Source organism: Neofelis nebulosa, chromosome 3 (assembly GCF_028018385.1).
Source record: "Neofelis nebulosa isolate mNeoNeb1 chromosome 3, mNeoNeb1.pri, whole genome shotgun sequence".
In the NCBI taxonomy this organism is placed as follows: Eukaryota; Metazoa; Chordata; class Mammalia; order Carnivora; family Felidae; genus Neofelis; species Neofelis nebulosa.
Genome location: NC_080784.1, coordinates 2,117,360 through 2,133,263, shown reverse-complemented (window position 1 = coordinate 2,133,263; position 15,904 = coordinate 2,117,360). Strand labels below are relative to the sequence as shown.

Here is a 15,904-nt window from a genome sequence, read left to right as displayed (position 1 = left end):
GACACGCAACGTGTGGGAATACCGCTGGGAATAATCTCATTTCTGTGGCTTCAACACACGCACAGTTACATTTCCACTCATAGCTGAATGTCTAATAAAGCTGTTGAGCATAGATTTATTACTATGGTAACTTTACAACACAAGTATAATTTGCTTTTAAATGCAGTATTATTATGGGAAAAACAACACTGAGAGATTATGAGGGCCTTAAACACAATGAAATAGTTTTCAGGACCTTTTCTTATGTCAACACTAACATATACTTTTGCAAATCATTCAAAAAGTATTTAAATGAAAATAAAATTCAGCCACAAAACCACCACCCAGGGATGATCATTACTAATATTTTGGTGGCTTTCTGTATTAGATTTCTATTGCTTGCCTGTGATGGTTACTTGGTTAGGCTGTGGTGCCCGGATATTTGGTGAAATAGTAGTCGGGGCACCTGGGTGGCTCAGGTCACGATCTCACGGTCCGTGAGTTCAAGCCCCGCATCGGGCTCTGTGCCGACAGCTCAGAGCCTGGAGCCTGCTTCGGATCCTGCGTCTCCCTCTCTCTCTGTGACTCTCCCCTGTTCACGCTCTGTCTCTCTCTGTCTCAAAAAAATAAATACACGTGAAAAAAATAAATAAATAAAAAGAAATACTAGTCTACATGGTGAAGTGAAGGCATTTTTTAGATGTGATTAACATTTAAGTCAGTAGACTTTGAGTAAAGCAGATTGCTCTCCGTAATGGGGGTGGGCCTCAGCCAATCAGCTGAAGGTCTTAGGAGAAAGACTGAGCTCCTCAAGGAAGAGAGATTCTGCCTCTGCACTGTCTTCTCAGTTGGGCTGAAGTACCAGCTCTTCCCTCGACCTCCAGCCTGCCAGTTTGCTGTGCAGAATTCAGACTTGCTCACCTCCAAATTCACGTGAGCTAATTCCATAAAATCGGTCTCTCTCACTGCACATGCACACGCACACGCCCTGTGGGTTCTGTTTCTCTGGGCGATCCTGGCTGATAACTTGCGTAACACATTCTCACAAACTTAGTGGCTTCAGGCAACCCTCACGTGTTGGCTCACGTTACAATTGTAGGTCGAGTCTGGCACACGTGATGGGTTCTCCGCTCACGGTATCACAGTCTGGCATCAAGGAGCCAGACACCCTGAGCTCTCATCCGGACGCTCTGGAAAGAACCCAGGTCCACGCTTACTCAGGTTGTTGGCAGGAGGCTGCTCCTTGTGGTTGCAGGAAGGGGGTCCACTCTCTTTTCTGGCTGTTGGCCAAAGACTGTCCTCTCGGAGAGGCCGTGTCGGGTTCTTTCCAGGCGGACCCCTCTGAGCCACGAATGGCCCGTCCGATCTTTCTCCTGTATCAGATCTCTGGCTTCCCTTCCTGCCACCAGCCAGAGAAAACTGCTATGAGGTCCAGCCTCGGGGATCAGGTCCGTTTGCCACATAAAGTCACGTGGCCGAGAGAGGGCTACGTCACGGTACGCACTGGCCACCCACACTCACAGGGAAAGGACGATACACAGAAGAGGGTCATCTTGGACTTTTGCACACCACATAATCTTTGCAGATTTTGCTATGACTTTTCCAATGTTGGAGTCTCAGAAATTTTATAAACATAATACCATAACCATTTTGTTATACAATGAAAAATTCTTTGTAAACATTTATAATTGGTGACAAATAAGTATCATTTTGCACGTTAATGGATATTTACTGTTTCTAATTAATTCTTTACTACAAATAATAGCAAACAATTGGAATTTCTTCTAGGATTTCCTTTTGTTTTGATTAAACCTTTTATTGAAATTTGACTATTTCTTTAGGGTTCCATTAAGTGGAATTGATATAAATGTTTTTGATATACATTGCCAAATTTCTCAGCTTCAAACATTTTTATTCTAATGTAAAGTTATTTCAAAAGCAATTTAGTTCCTCAAAATCTCACTTTCTTAGCTCTGTGAAAATTATGTCTGTAATTATTAATTATTTAGTTTCAGGTGCCTCATTAATGTCCTGGTGATACATCTATTTATTCATTTACTTGATAATTATCATATTTATATACTCAGTCTTCAGCACATACCAATTTATTGTATGAATAAATGAACGAATTCATATGTTATGTATCATGCACCAAAGAAGGCAATGAATTCCAAAGAAGAAATTCTCTTTACCACATTGGGGCAGTTATACAGAGTGAGACTTCCTGCGGCTTCAAGTTTAGTATTGGGTTTCATGTTGTTTAATGTTGCCCCCACACCTTACAGATTTGCCTCTGCTCTTTTCTCCTTATTCAGCACGTTCTCTGGAAACAGCCCTTCAGCAGCTGATCGATTCTGAGTTATTAACAGAAATGCTCTCTGACTTGTCACAGGAGCACGACGGATGCTTCTGTGCTGCTAGACATTTTGAAGTCTACAAAAGTGAAGAGAGTTACTCGCGTTCAGAGAACAATGCTTTCAACACCCTTCGCTGATCGAAGGGGAACAATTCTCTGTCCATTATGCTGTCAGAGCTCTGTCACAAGCCGAGAGACGAACTGAGAGAATGCTTGAGTTCCTGAGCAGGAAGGCACACACGAAAGCTAGACGAACAGCAGAAAAGTGCACGAAAATAGCTCATGAGTAGACCGGAGAGTGCATAAGTGCATTTTGCAGCTTTGAGAGTTAGTGGGAATGACTTGACTTTTTGGAAAGTTGAGAGCTCATATAATCAGAAATGGGAAAGATGGCGGAAAAAGGAAAAACGATAACATTTTATCTCTATCTCTAAATCTAGTTTCCTGCCAAAAGGGCTAAGAAGGAAAAGTGACTAAAATTAAAGCACATCCTAAATTATAAAAGTTTGAAAAAGTAATTAAAAGGAAGAAAAAGACTTAATAGTGGCTCTCTTTATCTAGTAAGTGTATCTTTCTTTCAGTTAATTCACTCGGTCCTGATCAAAGTGGGGATCAAAACAAAGCTGCAGAATATCTATAAAGTAGTGAAAATGAAAGCGTCACATATCAAGGTATATGAGATGCAGCAAAAGACACACTGTTAGGAATATTCGTAGTCTTATTAAACATTTATTACTAAATAGGCATTCAGCTGAAAAAGGAGAGAAATCATGAAATGGATCTAAGGAGACAAAAAGGAAAAAAATCAACAAAAGCATAAATTAATGAATCAGAAAACAGGAAAGCTACAGAAAATTGATAAACCAAAGCAAGAGCTGATTGGACGACCCGGCCCTTACAACATTCTCCAGCTGCATCCCAGATGCCCACCTTCTGTTCTCAAGATGACCCCTAATATTGACATTGCAGCCTAAATTATTTTCCCAATAAGCCAATCATAAGAATATTCTAAGACGCTTATTTCCTGATGTTTCTAGAGATGCATGGATTGTCAATGGACTTCCACAAAGGCGCCAGTATTTGACACAAGGCGACGGTCTAAATTGGGAGATTCTCAAGGTATTCTTCAGAAGTCTGATCTTTTAATGTGCTGTTGAAGTCTCTTTGTTAGCATTTTGTTGAGGATTTTGCATTAATATTCATCAGAGATTTCGGCCTGTAGTTTTTTTGTTTTGTTTTTAGTTTCTTTGTCTGGCTTTGGTATCAGGGTAGTGTTGCCCACAGAGAATGAGCTTATAAGTATCTCTCAGTATTCTGGTTTTTGGATTGGTATTTCAGGTGTTTCTGAGACAGTGTCCTGATGTGGTTTTAGAGAAACGCAATAGGGCAGGGTCAGCACAATGACTACCCCTCAGGACTGTACAGACGTAGATGTTTAAACTATTCATAGACTAAGGGCACCAGTAAATGTAAAAGCTAATTTGGAGTTACTGCCATTCTAGTCAGATTCTCCGTAGCCATACTGTGAGGATGCACGTTCAGAGGCACACAGGTCCCAGGGGATCCCCCCGTGGTGCCATCCCGGCAGCAAGCAGGTGACACCCTCACTCACAGTTACCTTTTCTCTGCACACTACATGCAGGAATGAAAACCCAGAGGCAGTTCCCCATATATATATACATATGTATGTATACATATGTATATATATATTATACATTATATGTATACATTATATGTGTATATATACATTTATGTGCACACAAGAATGTCCAGACAGGGTGTGACTGTCAGAAATGGCTACTCCCCAAGGCACGGGAATGTGAGAGAGAGAATGACGTTCTACTTCATATAATTCTGTCTTGGGGTAGCTTGTTACAAGGAGCACAAATAATTTTGCAATTCAAAAAATCAATTTAGTAATTTAATTAACGGATTGATGGTGTATTCTGAGGCTGGCCCCCAGACCACACAGACACCACTCTCGTCTGGGTCGTGAAGCTTCAGTGTCCCCGGCTTCTCGAGACACAGGCCACTATGAGGGTTTCTCACTGCAAAGGACCACCCAGACCTGCCTTCCTTGTCTGCATCTACAGTGGCATAAGCAAAATTTGGTTAAGCAGAATTCTGTGTTCTGTAGATCATGGATTTAAATGTGTGGTTCCCCATAAAAGGGCTGGACAAGCCCTGTGCTGCAGCCCACTGGGCTGATGGTCCTCACGGGTTTCCATCAGCAAAAGGAGGCAGGGTCGTAGGAACAGTACTAGTTGGTGTGGGCTGCAAACCAGCTCTCGGAGTCAAACATTAGAAATACAGGAGGAGTAGACGGAATAAAGAAAACATGAAATTTGAAGGAGGAACTTTTCACTTGCCTTTCCTTTTACTTAGTTCTTGATTTGACTTTAAAAACATCAAAACAACAGGAAGAGAATCAGAATGAGACCAGACTCAGTGTGTGTGCTGAAAACCTAAGAGGTGAAATCAGGTAAAGCTGGGAATGTACTAGACAAACATAAAATAGGTGAGGATGTGTGAGGCCGGGTCCTTGTTCTTCTGCACGTGAAATGGAGAACTAGAAACGAGCAGCGAAGCTGAGCGCGCCCACCTTCCCCCACCCGGGGACAGTGGGGTCACTCCCTTCCTGGGTGGGGACCCCCTGGCGAGAGAGGCTGTAGGCTGCCTGGGAGCCAGGAGGCGGGACTCAGGAGAGCAGCGCCCCAGAGACGCAGAGCTCCCGGGTTCCTCCAGCTGAAGGAAAGACACGGAGCCACCAGCCCATAGGTGGCAGTGGAAACCGCGACAGAGGGTGCTTTCTCCGCGGGAGCGCATGGTGTCCTGTTAACGGAAGAAGCGCAGCTGAAAGGTGTGCGATATTCTCCAGGAGGCTAGCATCTGGCCCCTTCCTGGACTAATGGAAGAGTGTAAGGATCTGGGTGGGTGTGAATCAGCTTTACACACATCTTGCCAACTGAGGATCTTCATTTTTAGAATCTGGACAAACGATTCCTTTGACGGTGTCCTGAGAGCCGCTCTGTAATTAAGCTGATGAGCGAGGATTCCTCACAAGTGGCTCCTGAGGCGCTGGCTTAGCTCACTCACTCTGTGCACGGAGCAAGGCAATGAGACCTAACGCTTCTCTTGCCCTCACGAGCACACGAGGGCAAGTGACGTTAAAAAAAGTCACTTTTTTGTGACGGGGGCAGCAAGCAAGCGTGTGGTAGTGGTAAGCACGGGGCACCAAGGGAGCACCCTGCAGGGGCACCTAACCCAGGGAGACTCCCCAGAGGGGGTGATCCTGAGCTGGGCACCGAAGCATGAGCAAGAGCCCAGGACTGCTGGGGCCCATGGTGCATTCGGGAACTCTGAGTGGTTCCGGAGGGCCGGAATGTAGACCTGGGAGTTCGGGCCCAGTGGGAAGTGAGGCCTCACAGGCTGTCCCGGGGCTGGACCATGAAGCATCTGCCATGGGACTCGGCTACATTAACCGGGGGCACGCAGCATCCGAGCTAGAAAGCGGAGGGGGAGGACGGCATGGGGAATGGGAAGCGGGCTTCCGGGCTGCTGTTTGAGACGTGCCAGGAGCTGAGCGGTCTGAAGGAGATTTTGAACCCAAATCCAAAACGGGGTCCCAGGATCAGGAAACAGAAAACGCCAAGACTCACGGTGCTGGTGGGAATGAGGGAAGCGGTTTGAGAGACCCCCAGTCACTCTCTCTAGATGGGTTCTGAATATTCCGAACACCCCGTGACTTCTTTTTTTTTCTTTTCAATCTTTTTTAACGTTTTATTTATTTTTGAGACAGAGAGAGACACAGCATGAACGGGGGAGGGTCAGAGAGAGAGAGACACACACAGAATCTGAAACAGGCTCCAGGCCCTGAGCTGTCAGCACAGAGCCCAACGTGGGGCTCAAACCCACGAACCACGAGATCATGACCTGAGCCGAAGTCGGACGCTTAACCGACTGAGCCACCCACCCAGGCGCCCCTCGTGACTTCTTTCAAAGGTTTCTCGGGTGGGCTCCACTGTGTCTCAGAAGGGGACCCGACCCCTCCCCAGTAGCCCAGTGGTATCACCGTTTGTCACGGGCCAGTGGATTCTGGGAGACTCACAGAGCAATTAGCCAGCTGACCCACATGACCAGGTTACTGTATGTTTGGGAAAAGGTAGCTTTTCCCAGGCTGATGAGCCGGAAAGGACACCCGAGCCCATCTTCTGAGGCAGGCCACCCGGCAGGCAGGTTCTCTTCCGCTCCTCCCCCAGGTCTCCTCACCCCACCATCAGCCAAGGGGGAGTGAGCAGGGGCTGGGCTCATCTCACATCTCAAGTTGCCTGGACACGAACAGCTCAGAAAAAGGCAGTGAGGCTGACGTCCATTCGTCCTCTTCCCATCCCAGAAGAAAGTCCGTTTGTCACCCCGAGGAACTGCTTGCACAGACTCCGTGTTGGTTCTCCCACTTCTGGTTCAGTCGCCGGATCTGTGGGTGCCTCCGTTTTGTGTGCAGCTCTGTGCGTTTTGGCAGATCGTGGAGTCACGACGGAGACACGGAGCTCTTCCTTTCTCTGAAGGGTTGCAAGTGTCTGCCATTGTCATATGACTTCATACGCCCGCTCAACGACCTTCCCTCAATATTTCTTGTGCTACTTGTCTGTTGGCAACGATTTTCCAGCTTTGGTTTTTATAACATAGCCCTTATTTCTCTTCCACTCATGAAAGCCATTTTTCTTTTCTTTTTCTTCTTATTTTGAGAGAGAGAGAGCATGAGTAGGGAGGGGCAGAGAGAGAGAGAGAGGGAGAGAGAGAATCCCAAGCAGGCTCTGCGCCATCAGGACAGAGCCCAATGTGAGGCTTGAACTCCCGAAACCGTGAGATCATGACCTGAGCCGAAATCAAGAGTCAGACACTTGGCTGACTGAACCAGCTGGGTGCCCCATGAAAGACATTTCTCAGTCTAGAATTCTGGCTGATGGTTTTTTTGTTTTTTTGTTTTGTTTTGTTTTTTTCTCCTGTGCTTTAAAGATGTCACTTCCTTGTTTCCCAGCTCCAGTAACTTATGGTGAAAAGTCTGCCCCAAGTTTTTTTCCTCTGTATGTAGCGGCTTTTATTTTTCTTTTTTTTTTAAATTTTTTTTTCAACGTTTTAAATTTATTTTTGGACAGAGAGAGACAGAGCATGAACGGGGGAGGGGCAGAGAGAGAGGGAGACACAGAATCGGAAGCAGGCTCCAGGCTCCGAGCCATCGGCCCAGAGCCCGACGCGGGGCTCGAACTCACGGACCGCGAGATCGTGACCTGGCTGAAGTCGGACGCTTAACCGACTGCGCCACCCAGGCGCCCCGCGGCTTTTATTTTTCTGCAGCTTTCCTCAAGCTATTCTCTGTCTCCTTGGTTTCTGCTAGTTTGAGTACGATGTCTGTATATATGTGTGGAGTTTGGTTTCTTGTATTTCTCTTTGTCGAGATTTTCTGAGATTCTCCAATCTGGGATTTGTGTCACTATTTGTGGGCACTCTTGGGACGTGCTCGCCTTCCTCGGTTGCTCCCGGGGTTCCGATCCTGCGTGTGCGAGAGTGTCAGGTATTTTCCCACAGGCTCCGGAATGTTCTTTTCTGCTTTTTCACCCACTCTTTTCCCCTCTGAGCTTCTGTTCGGTAAATTCTGGGGACCTATCTTCAAACTCCCGGATTGGTTACTCAGTTACGTTATGTCCACTGATGAGTTCATCGGCAAGACGCCTTCTTTCTGACACGATTTTTATTTGCAGTATTTGTCTGCCTCTTCCTAGCACTTTTCATCCCTCACGCTCTTCCCCTGGGTCTTTTGTTATGTTAACCAAGCATTCTGAGGTTCTGATAGCTTCGCTGTCTCTAAATTCTCTGGGTGGCTCTGCGTCTTGAGAGTGGGTTTTGTTGTACTATGTCTAAATTCTGGGGGATGCTGGCCACCGTGTGCACAATGGCAGAAACAAAGGTAAGTAGGGTTCATGTTTGGGAGCGGACATACCTCGTGTTCTGCCAGGTGAGATCCGGCCACCACTGCCTTTGTCTCAGGGTGAGGGCTGGACGTCCCCACCGCCACGTGCCTGGGCCACTGACAGGGCTTCTAGCCAGCTGTCCTCCCTCCCACTATTTGCTATCCTGTGATGATGGCAGGGGGATGTTCACTGTGTGGAACAGGCGGCCACTAGAAGCCCTGCGTGTCTAATGCAGGGAGGGGGAGTGCTTTCCAGGGCCCCCGCCAGCCCTACAGCAGCTGCACCCTGCCCCGGTCTTGTTTGGGAGCCTTTCCTGGCCCTCCTGGTGGCAGGACAGCTATTCTGCTCTTGGATGAGGATGTGAGCCAGGACTGTGGGTGGAGGGTTTTTCCGCTATCTTTCCCCTGCGCGTTTACCCACACCCCCTCTGGCAGCTTACGTCCCTGTGCCACAGGAAGCGGCGGTCCAGCCAGGGACCCCAGGGTTCTACATGTTCCCTGAAGGTGGGGAACCGCACAGCTGCTCCAGCGGGTGGGGTGAGGGGCTCTCCCATCTCCAGCCCTGTTCCCAGCAGCGGAGGGCTGTTGAGAAGAGCAGGGGGCTGTGCACTCCCCGTGGGCCGGGGGTTCCCATGGATCCACACTAGCAGCTGTGAGCAGCTGCTGACACTCAGGCTGACACTGCCTCACGAGACACAGCTTGCCAATCCAGTCCCTGCTGGAGGGGTCTGAACCTCCCCAGCTCTGCGGATGGTGGTCTTGCAGGGGTCCCGGCTTTCCTCTAGATGTCAGGGTGGCACGGATGGACTCTCCCTCGTGCCTACATCTGAGGCAGGACTGGGACTCCGTTCACCTGCTACCTCCCCACGCTGCTTTTCCCAATGAAGGATTAAATGGACATCCTTCTATGCGAACTTGTACAGACACCTCACTCTACAGACTGGCTGGCTACCTAGTGTCCTGCCATACGGATGAGACAGTTCAGTTCACCTTCTCCTTTTATTTAAGATGCATCTCATACACTGTTGAGTAGAGCGCACACTTGCATGAGTGATGGCATTAACGTCAAGCAGGAAAGATGGACACCAGGCTGTTCTCCTGCCCCCATGGCGTCTACTTCCTTCCCTCCTTCCTTAGACATAAACTGTTTTCATTAGTTTCTTATGTATTCTTTCATTGTTTCCTTATGTAATATAAACCTATAGGAATTTCATTCTTATTTCTCCATCTTTATTATACAGGAAGTGCGTGTTTTATAACGTGCTACACTTTGCTTTCTAAAATTTATACAACCTGTATCTTGCCACATCAGTACGTGCAAGTCTGACTCATGTTTACGGCTGCATAATGTTCTACTATATTCTATAAACGGCATTCTAGTGTTGGTATATCTATTACTCAGTCAGTCCGATAGCAGTGGACTGTGGGTTAAACTTTTATGCCCTAACAGCACACATCACTCCTTACAGGAGCGGGTGAGTCAGGGGACAAGTTCTCCAAAGTGGGACCCAATCCTCACTGATGGGTGTTTAGGTGATTTATAGTTTCTTACAACGACCTACGATGAAACAGTGAACATCACTGTATTTTTGTACATCTTTGTGTGCTTTTCAGAAATTTCTTTAGAATGTGTCTTTAGATTTCTAGTTTCAAATGGTATGCTAAAATACCCTCTGGAAAGTTTTAGTGATTTCTAAGGTATGTGAATAATCTTTTCCTGGCTTTACCCATATTTACATCATGGTGTTTATTTTTTCTCATTAATTTGTAAGGCGTCTCCATGTATTAAGAACACAAGTGTGACACTTAAATGGCAAAACATTTCCCCAGTTAACAGTAAAACATTAATTAAAATTAATAATTTTAATTATTGTTTTACCTTCATGATGATACTTTTAATTTGTTGGTAGGTTTGTTCACTTTGACTATGAGTCAGTTGTTAATACTATGAATTCAAATCTGTCATTTTCTTGTGGTTTCTCACTGTGGAATAATGTTTGGATATGTCTTCTCCATCTGAAAGTCATAAAACATTCACACACACACATACACGCATACGTGTGTAAGTGTGCACACACATGATACACACCCACATACACTGATAAGATTCTTATGCTTATACCTCATATCCACCTACGCTTATCTTTATGTATAAAGTAGTTCTTGAAATAAGTCCTTTCTCCATAAATTTAAAATGCTAACCTCCTGAGAGAGGACTCAGAGACGTTCAAAATTATAAGAGCTTTGACTTCTCAATTCAACTAACCAGAAAAGAAAAAAGAAACAACTTAAATCCAACGTAAGAACTATCAATGTTGCTTCACAGTCTGGATGTAGAATAGACCAGAATAGGGACGCGCTATTTGTGGGAAGGGACCGCATATCAGATTAAGTTGACGCAAACGATCCTCGCGGGACCGGGAGCATCCCCAGTGCTCAGGGCAGGTCCCCAGGAACCACAGGCAGTGGGCACAGGGGTGAGGTGAGGGGCAGGTTAACGTTCTCCAGGACGCAGGTCCGCTCATCTGGGGGTCCCCGGCCACCGCTGCTCTTAGGAGTCCACATGTTCCTTTGTCCACTTTCCCGTGACACCCGCTGGTCTCTGGGAGCGCGATCCTGCCATCCACAGGCAAACGCTCTCACTCTGGGTGTGGGGTTAAAGCCACTACTTTCATTTTAAGCCTGTGGGGGCACTTCTGTGACATTCGCCACCTCACTTGTCTGAGTCGGGGGTTCTGAGTAAATAGTTGAGCTTTTGTGACGCCGCTTAAGATGGCAAGAAATGAAATCACGCCAAAATCTGTAAAATTCTAAACAAATGCAACATGGGCGAAGATGCTGCTAGGCAGTAAGAGCAATCACTTAATGGATGTGCGTCCCGGTAACAGAACTTCTACAGATGACGGACTCACGGGGCCTCCACGGACGTGGCAAATCCACAGAGGGCTCCTATCGGGCACGGCACCCTGGGGTCACCTCGCCACACTGCCCTCCTTGTCTTGTTTGCTCCAGGGCCGTGCCAGATGAGGGGAGAGAATCATCCGCACGCTTATGCACGGAACTCAGCTCGGTGCCCCAGCGCTTGCTGGAAGCCTGGATGGGGGGACGGAGTGTGGGGAAGTGCAGCCCAACCGCCAGGCTATCTCTGTGGCAGTGTGGGTGGCGCCGTGGGGGCCGAGGGTGGAGGTCGGGCTAAGTCTGGAAGAGGGTCAGCGGCTAGGCACCACTGATGACTCATTCCCCCAACTTCTACCGGGGTGGACGTGGCTCAGGCACTCAGGAACCAGCCGTGCGCGAACGCCCAGCCTGACTTCCACCTGTGGACGGTCCACACCTGGATTGTGATGTCAGGCGGCCTCGGCCCCTTCATGGCTCTTGGGTTTTGGAGGGAATTTTGACTGTTTTGGGTCATGGTGTGGGTTTTACAAATGTAAACTCCTAACGCTGTCTGGTGGGCACCCAGTACCAGACCCCGGGCGGTCTCCACCCGCGGGAGAATGAGGTGGTCTCAGGTCCCGAGGACAAATCCAGGGTGGACATGCAGAAGGTCGGGGGAGGGCTAGTCCCTGGGGGCCTGCATGGCAAAGGGGAGGAAAGTCATTAACACGAAAATAAAGTTCGTAATTCTGAACACGACCTGATCCCCGCCCACCATTAAAACACAGCCTGCCTTTCTTTTTCTTTCCTGTGGTTTGCTTTAAACGTATGCAATCGTGGTATGAATCACAAACTTTCCAAATGCCAGCCCACGCCAGTGGCCACGTGCCCAGTGGTTCAGAGCCCCCAGACCGCGCGTGACTGTCCCCAGCTTGAGCCCCCAGACCTGCTCAGCACAGCGGTTGCCTGTGTGAGTCCTGATGCTTCACGATTGTCAAACGTGACCCGAAGCAGCCCAGGGAAACAGCTGGTTGGCTCCCTGCCCTGCTGCGGTGGCCGGCCAGGTTTGCGCCTGTCTCCACGGCGTCTTAAGTCCCGAGGAAACTTTCCAGTAATGGCGCTGCCCGACCGTGTCTTTGCTTATGCACACCTCCCTTCCCCGGCGTCCCTCCAGCACATCAGTGCTCGCCCCAAGCTTGTCCCCAACAAACCCGACAGTCTTCTCTGTGTGAGGCAGAGCGGAGACCCGCGTGGAGTAAGACAGGCCGCGGTGTCTGCCTCCACCCCACTTCCCGTCTGGCATTCCCAACATGGTCACTGACTTAAACCGAAGCAGGTCGCAAAGACGTGGTTTGCTCTGGTGAAGTGTGAGATGTGGCTGCAATTTACAGTTTGATTGTGCACCCTGCATGCTAACGTTAGTGACAAGCTGCAGGGGCTGGGAGGAGTCACAACGCTGTTTTGCTGGTCACCGCGTGCACCAGGCACGGGCAGGGATGACACAGAGATCATACCTCAGTCTGGGGCTTCGTCCCCATGCTCACGGGTTATGGTGAACGACTCTGCGACACCAGCAAGACACAAAGAAGCGGGTCCCCGGGTGCCGAACCTTCACGTGGGAAACCTACAGCTTGCAGGGGGAGGAGCCAGACAGCTGAGCCTTGAGTAGCACGGGTCTGAACTGCGTGGGTCCCCTTCTGCGTGGATTTATTCCAATAGATACAGTGCAGCACAGTAAATGTATTTTCTCTTGCTTAGGGTTTTCTTTTTTTAAATTCGTTAATTTTTTTAACATTTACTTATTTTTGAGAAAGAGACAGAATGCAAGCGGGGGTGAGGCAGAGAGAGAGGGAGACACAGAATCCGAAGCAGGCTCCAGGCTCCGAGCTGTCAGCATAGAGCCCGATGTGGGGCTCGAACCCACCAACTGTGAGATCATGACCTGAGCTGAAGTCGGACGCTCAACCTACTGAGCCACCCAGGTGCCCCGCTTAGGATTTTCTTAATAACATTTTCCTCTAGCTTATTTTATTATAGGAACACGGTATATTGTACATACATCATATAAATTATGTGTTAATTGACTACTTATGTTATTGGTGAAGCTTCCAGCCAACAGTAGGCTATTAGTAGTTAAGCTTTTGGGGGAGTCAAAAGTCGTACGCAGACTTTCGACTGCCAAGGGGTCAGCGAATCCAGAAGCCCGTGTTGCCCAAGGGTCAAATATGCATCCAAACTTAGCTGCTGGGACTGGACAGACAGAGCAAGGCGAGTGGTAAGGGCCATGTTTTGCACAGTTCATATGAATACCTCTTTCCCACATAGTTTCCCCTGCTTATATTTTGAAAATCAGTTATTTATCAGCCATCTATGTTTGGACAGTATCATAAAGCATATGCTATTATTGTACTTGTGAAAGTCATACAGGTTCTGTCCCCTCCCCCACAAACAGAAAGGTTGCCTACAAACGCACTTACAAAGTTTCAGCCGACAGCACAGCCCCTATCGCGATTTTCACACACAGACACACACGTGTGCACACAAATACGCTCCTGGAAAACCAACCTGCCATCACCTGAGAACACAGGATGAATCACACTGGCTATGTCAGTGGCTTTATGATTAACTGACATAGAAATCACCCAAGTAAATGACCAAACGTATGGCTTTTAAAAGAACTAAACAAAACATTTTTTGAAGGTCTTGAAACTGGTGGCCATCCATCTAATATTCGCAACTCAGAAATGTGAAGGCGGCCACGACGGGCCTACGGCCGGACAGGGAAGCGGGGGAGGAGGGCTTACGTTTGGAGATCTGCCAGTGGCCTTGGTCCGATGGGCTTGAGCAGGGGCTCTGGCCGCATGGCCGCCGTGGGCGACGTCTTGGGGCTGGAGTCGGACTCCGCACTCTCCTCGTCGCCCATGGCTTTGATGTAGCTCCCACTCCTCATTCTCCGGCAGGGGATCTCCTCATCCTTGCCGCCCATGGGGCACCCCCCCCACTCGTCCTGAGGCACCTAGGGGAGAACAGACACACGCATGCATCAGGGGCTCTTCGCGGGTGACAGATGCTCTGTGAATTCTGGAAGACACGCCTCGTATGGCCACTTGTCACTGAGAGCGGGGCGCGTGAAGACACGTGCTTCCTGGAGCTGAGCCCTAAGGACATTAATGGACAATTGTTGCCTTTCCCCATTAAAAGGCTGATACACAGACACGGGAAAAGTGAGGGCACATGAGGAACGGCGGAGGAGAGGAAACCACTTGGAATCTCAGCACCCAGAAAACAACACTGTTTACATTTCAGATTTACTTCCTTTTGGCATAAAAGGAAATCGAAATCGTGTTGAGCAGGCTGGGGGGCACAGAGGTCTCCAGGATATGGAGGACAAGGAAGACTAGAGGGCGGGACAGGGCGACGTTCCTGGGGTTTGCCCCGGGTGCGGGTACAGGAGCCGGTGAAGCTGGAGGTCGAGGGGCGTCGGCGTGTGGGATCCTCGCACTCACTCACAGACCCGACAGGCCCCACATGCACCGCCAGCTCCAGGCTCTGGGCCCGGCCCTGAGATGGGAGAGCAGGCGGGCACCTTGGGACCCGCCTGCCACACCTGGGAGGGACCCCAGCACCTCCCTCCGCAAGCAGCGAAGTCCCAGCACTGAGTGCCCAGCACCACGGGCGCATCTGCTCTGTGCCGCCAGGGTCAGGTGCCCCTCACCGTTCACCCCGCTTGGTCAAGCACCCTGCCGGCTCCCGCGCACCAGCTCGGAACAGCAGCGCGTTCGGGGGAAAGCGCCTTATTCAGTTCCTTCCAACACCTGACCGAGGCATCGCTCCGGCACGTGACGTCAGGCACAGATAGCCCAGGACAGTGGCCAGGACCACAGCTCCCCCACGGTCCCTGTAAACTCTGCAGGCGCGGGCATCTGGACAGCCCCGGGGGCGATGGCATACATGGGTCCCATCTGCACGTTTGTTTTTCTAAAACAGCACGTTCCCGAACTCGCTCAGGTACACGGGAAGCTTGTGGAACCACGGCAGGAGCACGCAGCGGAGCAGACCCAGACGCTGTGATGAGGGGCGGCTCCAGCAGAAACTTCCAGGTCGTCAGGTCCTCACTCAGCTCTGACCGCACGGCGCTCTGTGGCTGGGGGACTCACACGGGCCAGTCCCTGTGGCTGCAGAACAGCAGTTGGCCGGGTGGCCTCAACAGCCTTTCCAGGGAGCGTCACTAAGCTCCTGTGTGCAGGTCCCCACACGGTGCAGACGGGCATGAGACCATGTCCACAGACCAAGACAGCCGAAGATCTCGGCCTGTTCATGCCCTCTGGCCCAGCAAGTGGCTTCTGTGGAGGTGTCCGCAGACTGTCAGATTCGGTGCCAGGGGTTGGTGAATTAGCCACTATGGTAAAGGAGGAAACACGGAAGCATCCCATAGGAAGCAGCTTCGGTACTTACCACAATCACACAATGCCTACTTCAGCCCCCAAAATAACTGCAGAGGAACATGTATTCAGCCATGGAAAGAGGTTCACGGGGGAGAAAGAAAGCAGGTTTTAAGGTACAGTCTGCACTCAATTTTTTTTTATACTTTAAAAATAGATACGCCTGCATTATGCATGGAGACACAGCTGGCAGAATGTGGAGTGGGGGTCATCCCTGGGAGAGTCCTCAGTTCTCTTCATTCTGGTGTTTTCCAGATTGACCACTTGGAACATATACTGCAG

The 15,904-nt window shown here is 49.3% G+C and overlaps 1 protein-coding gene across 11 annotated transcripts in view; it reads right to left on the bottom strand.

Annotated features, from left to right (window-relative positions):
- Positions 1–15,904, bottom strand: part of DLGAP2 (DLG associated protein 2) — a 791,131-nt gene that overhangs the window by 98,120 nt on the left and 677,107 nt on the right. For all 11 annotated transcript variants that reach the window (XM_058719822.1, XM_058719819.1, XM_058719818.1 and 8 more), the window contains one exon: positions 13,985–14,196. In XM_058719822.1, coding sequence (XP_058575805.1) covers positions 13,985–14,196 — 212 coding nt within the window. The remainder of the gene's footprint in view (positions 1–13,984; positions 14,197–15,904) is intronic.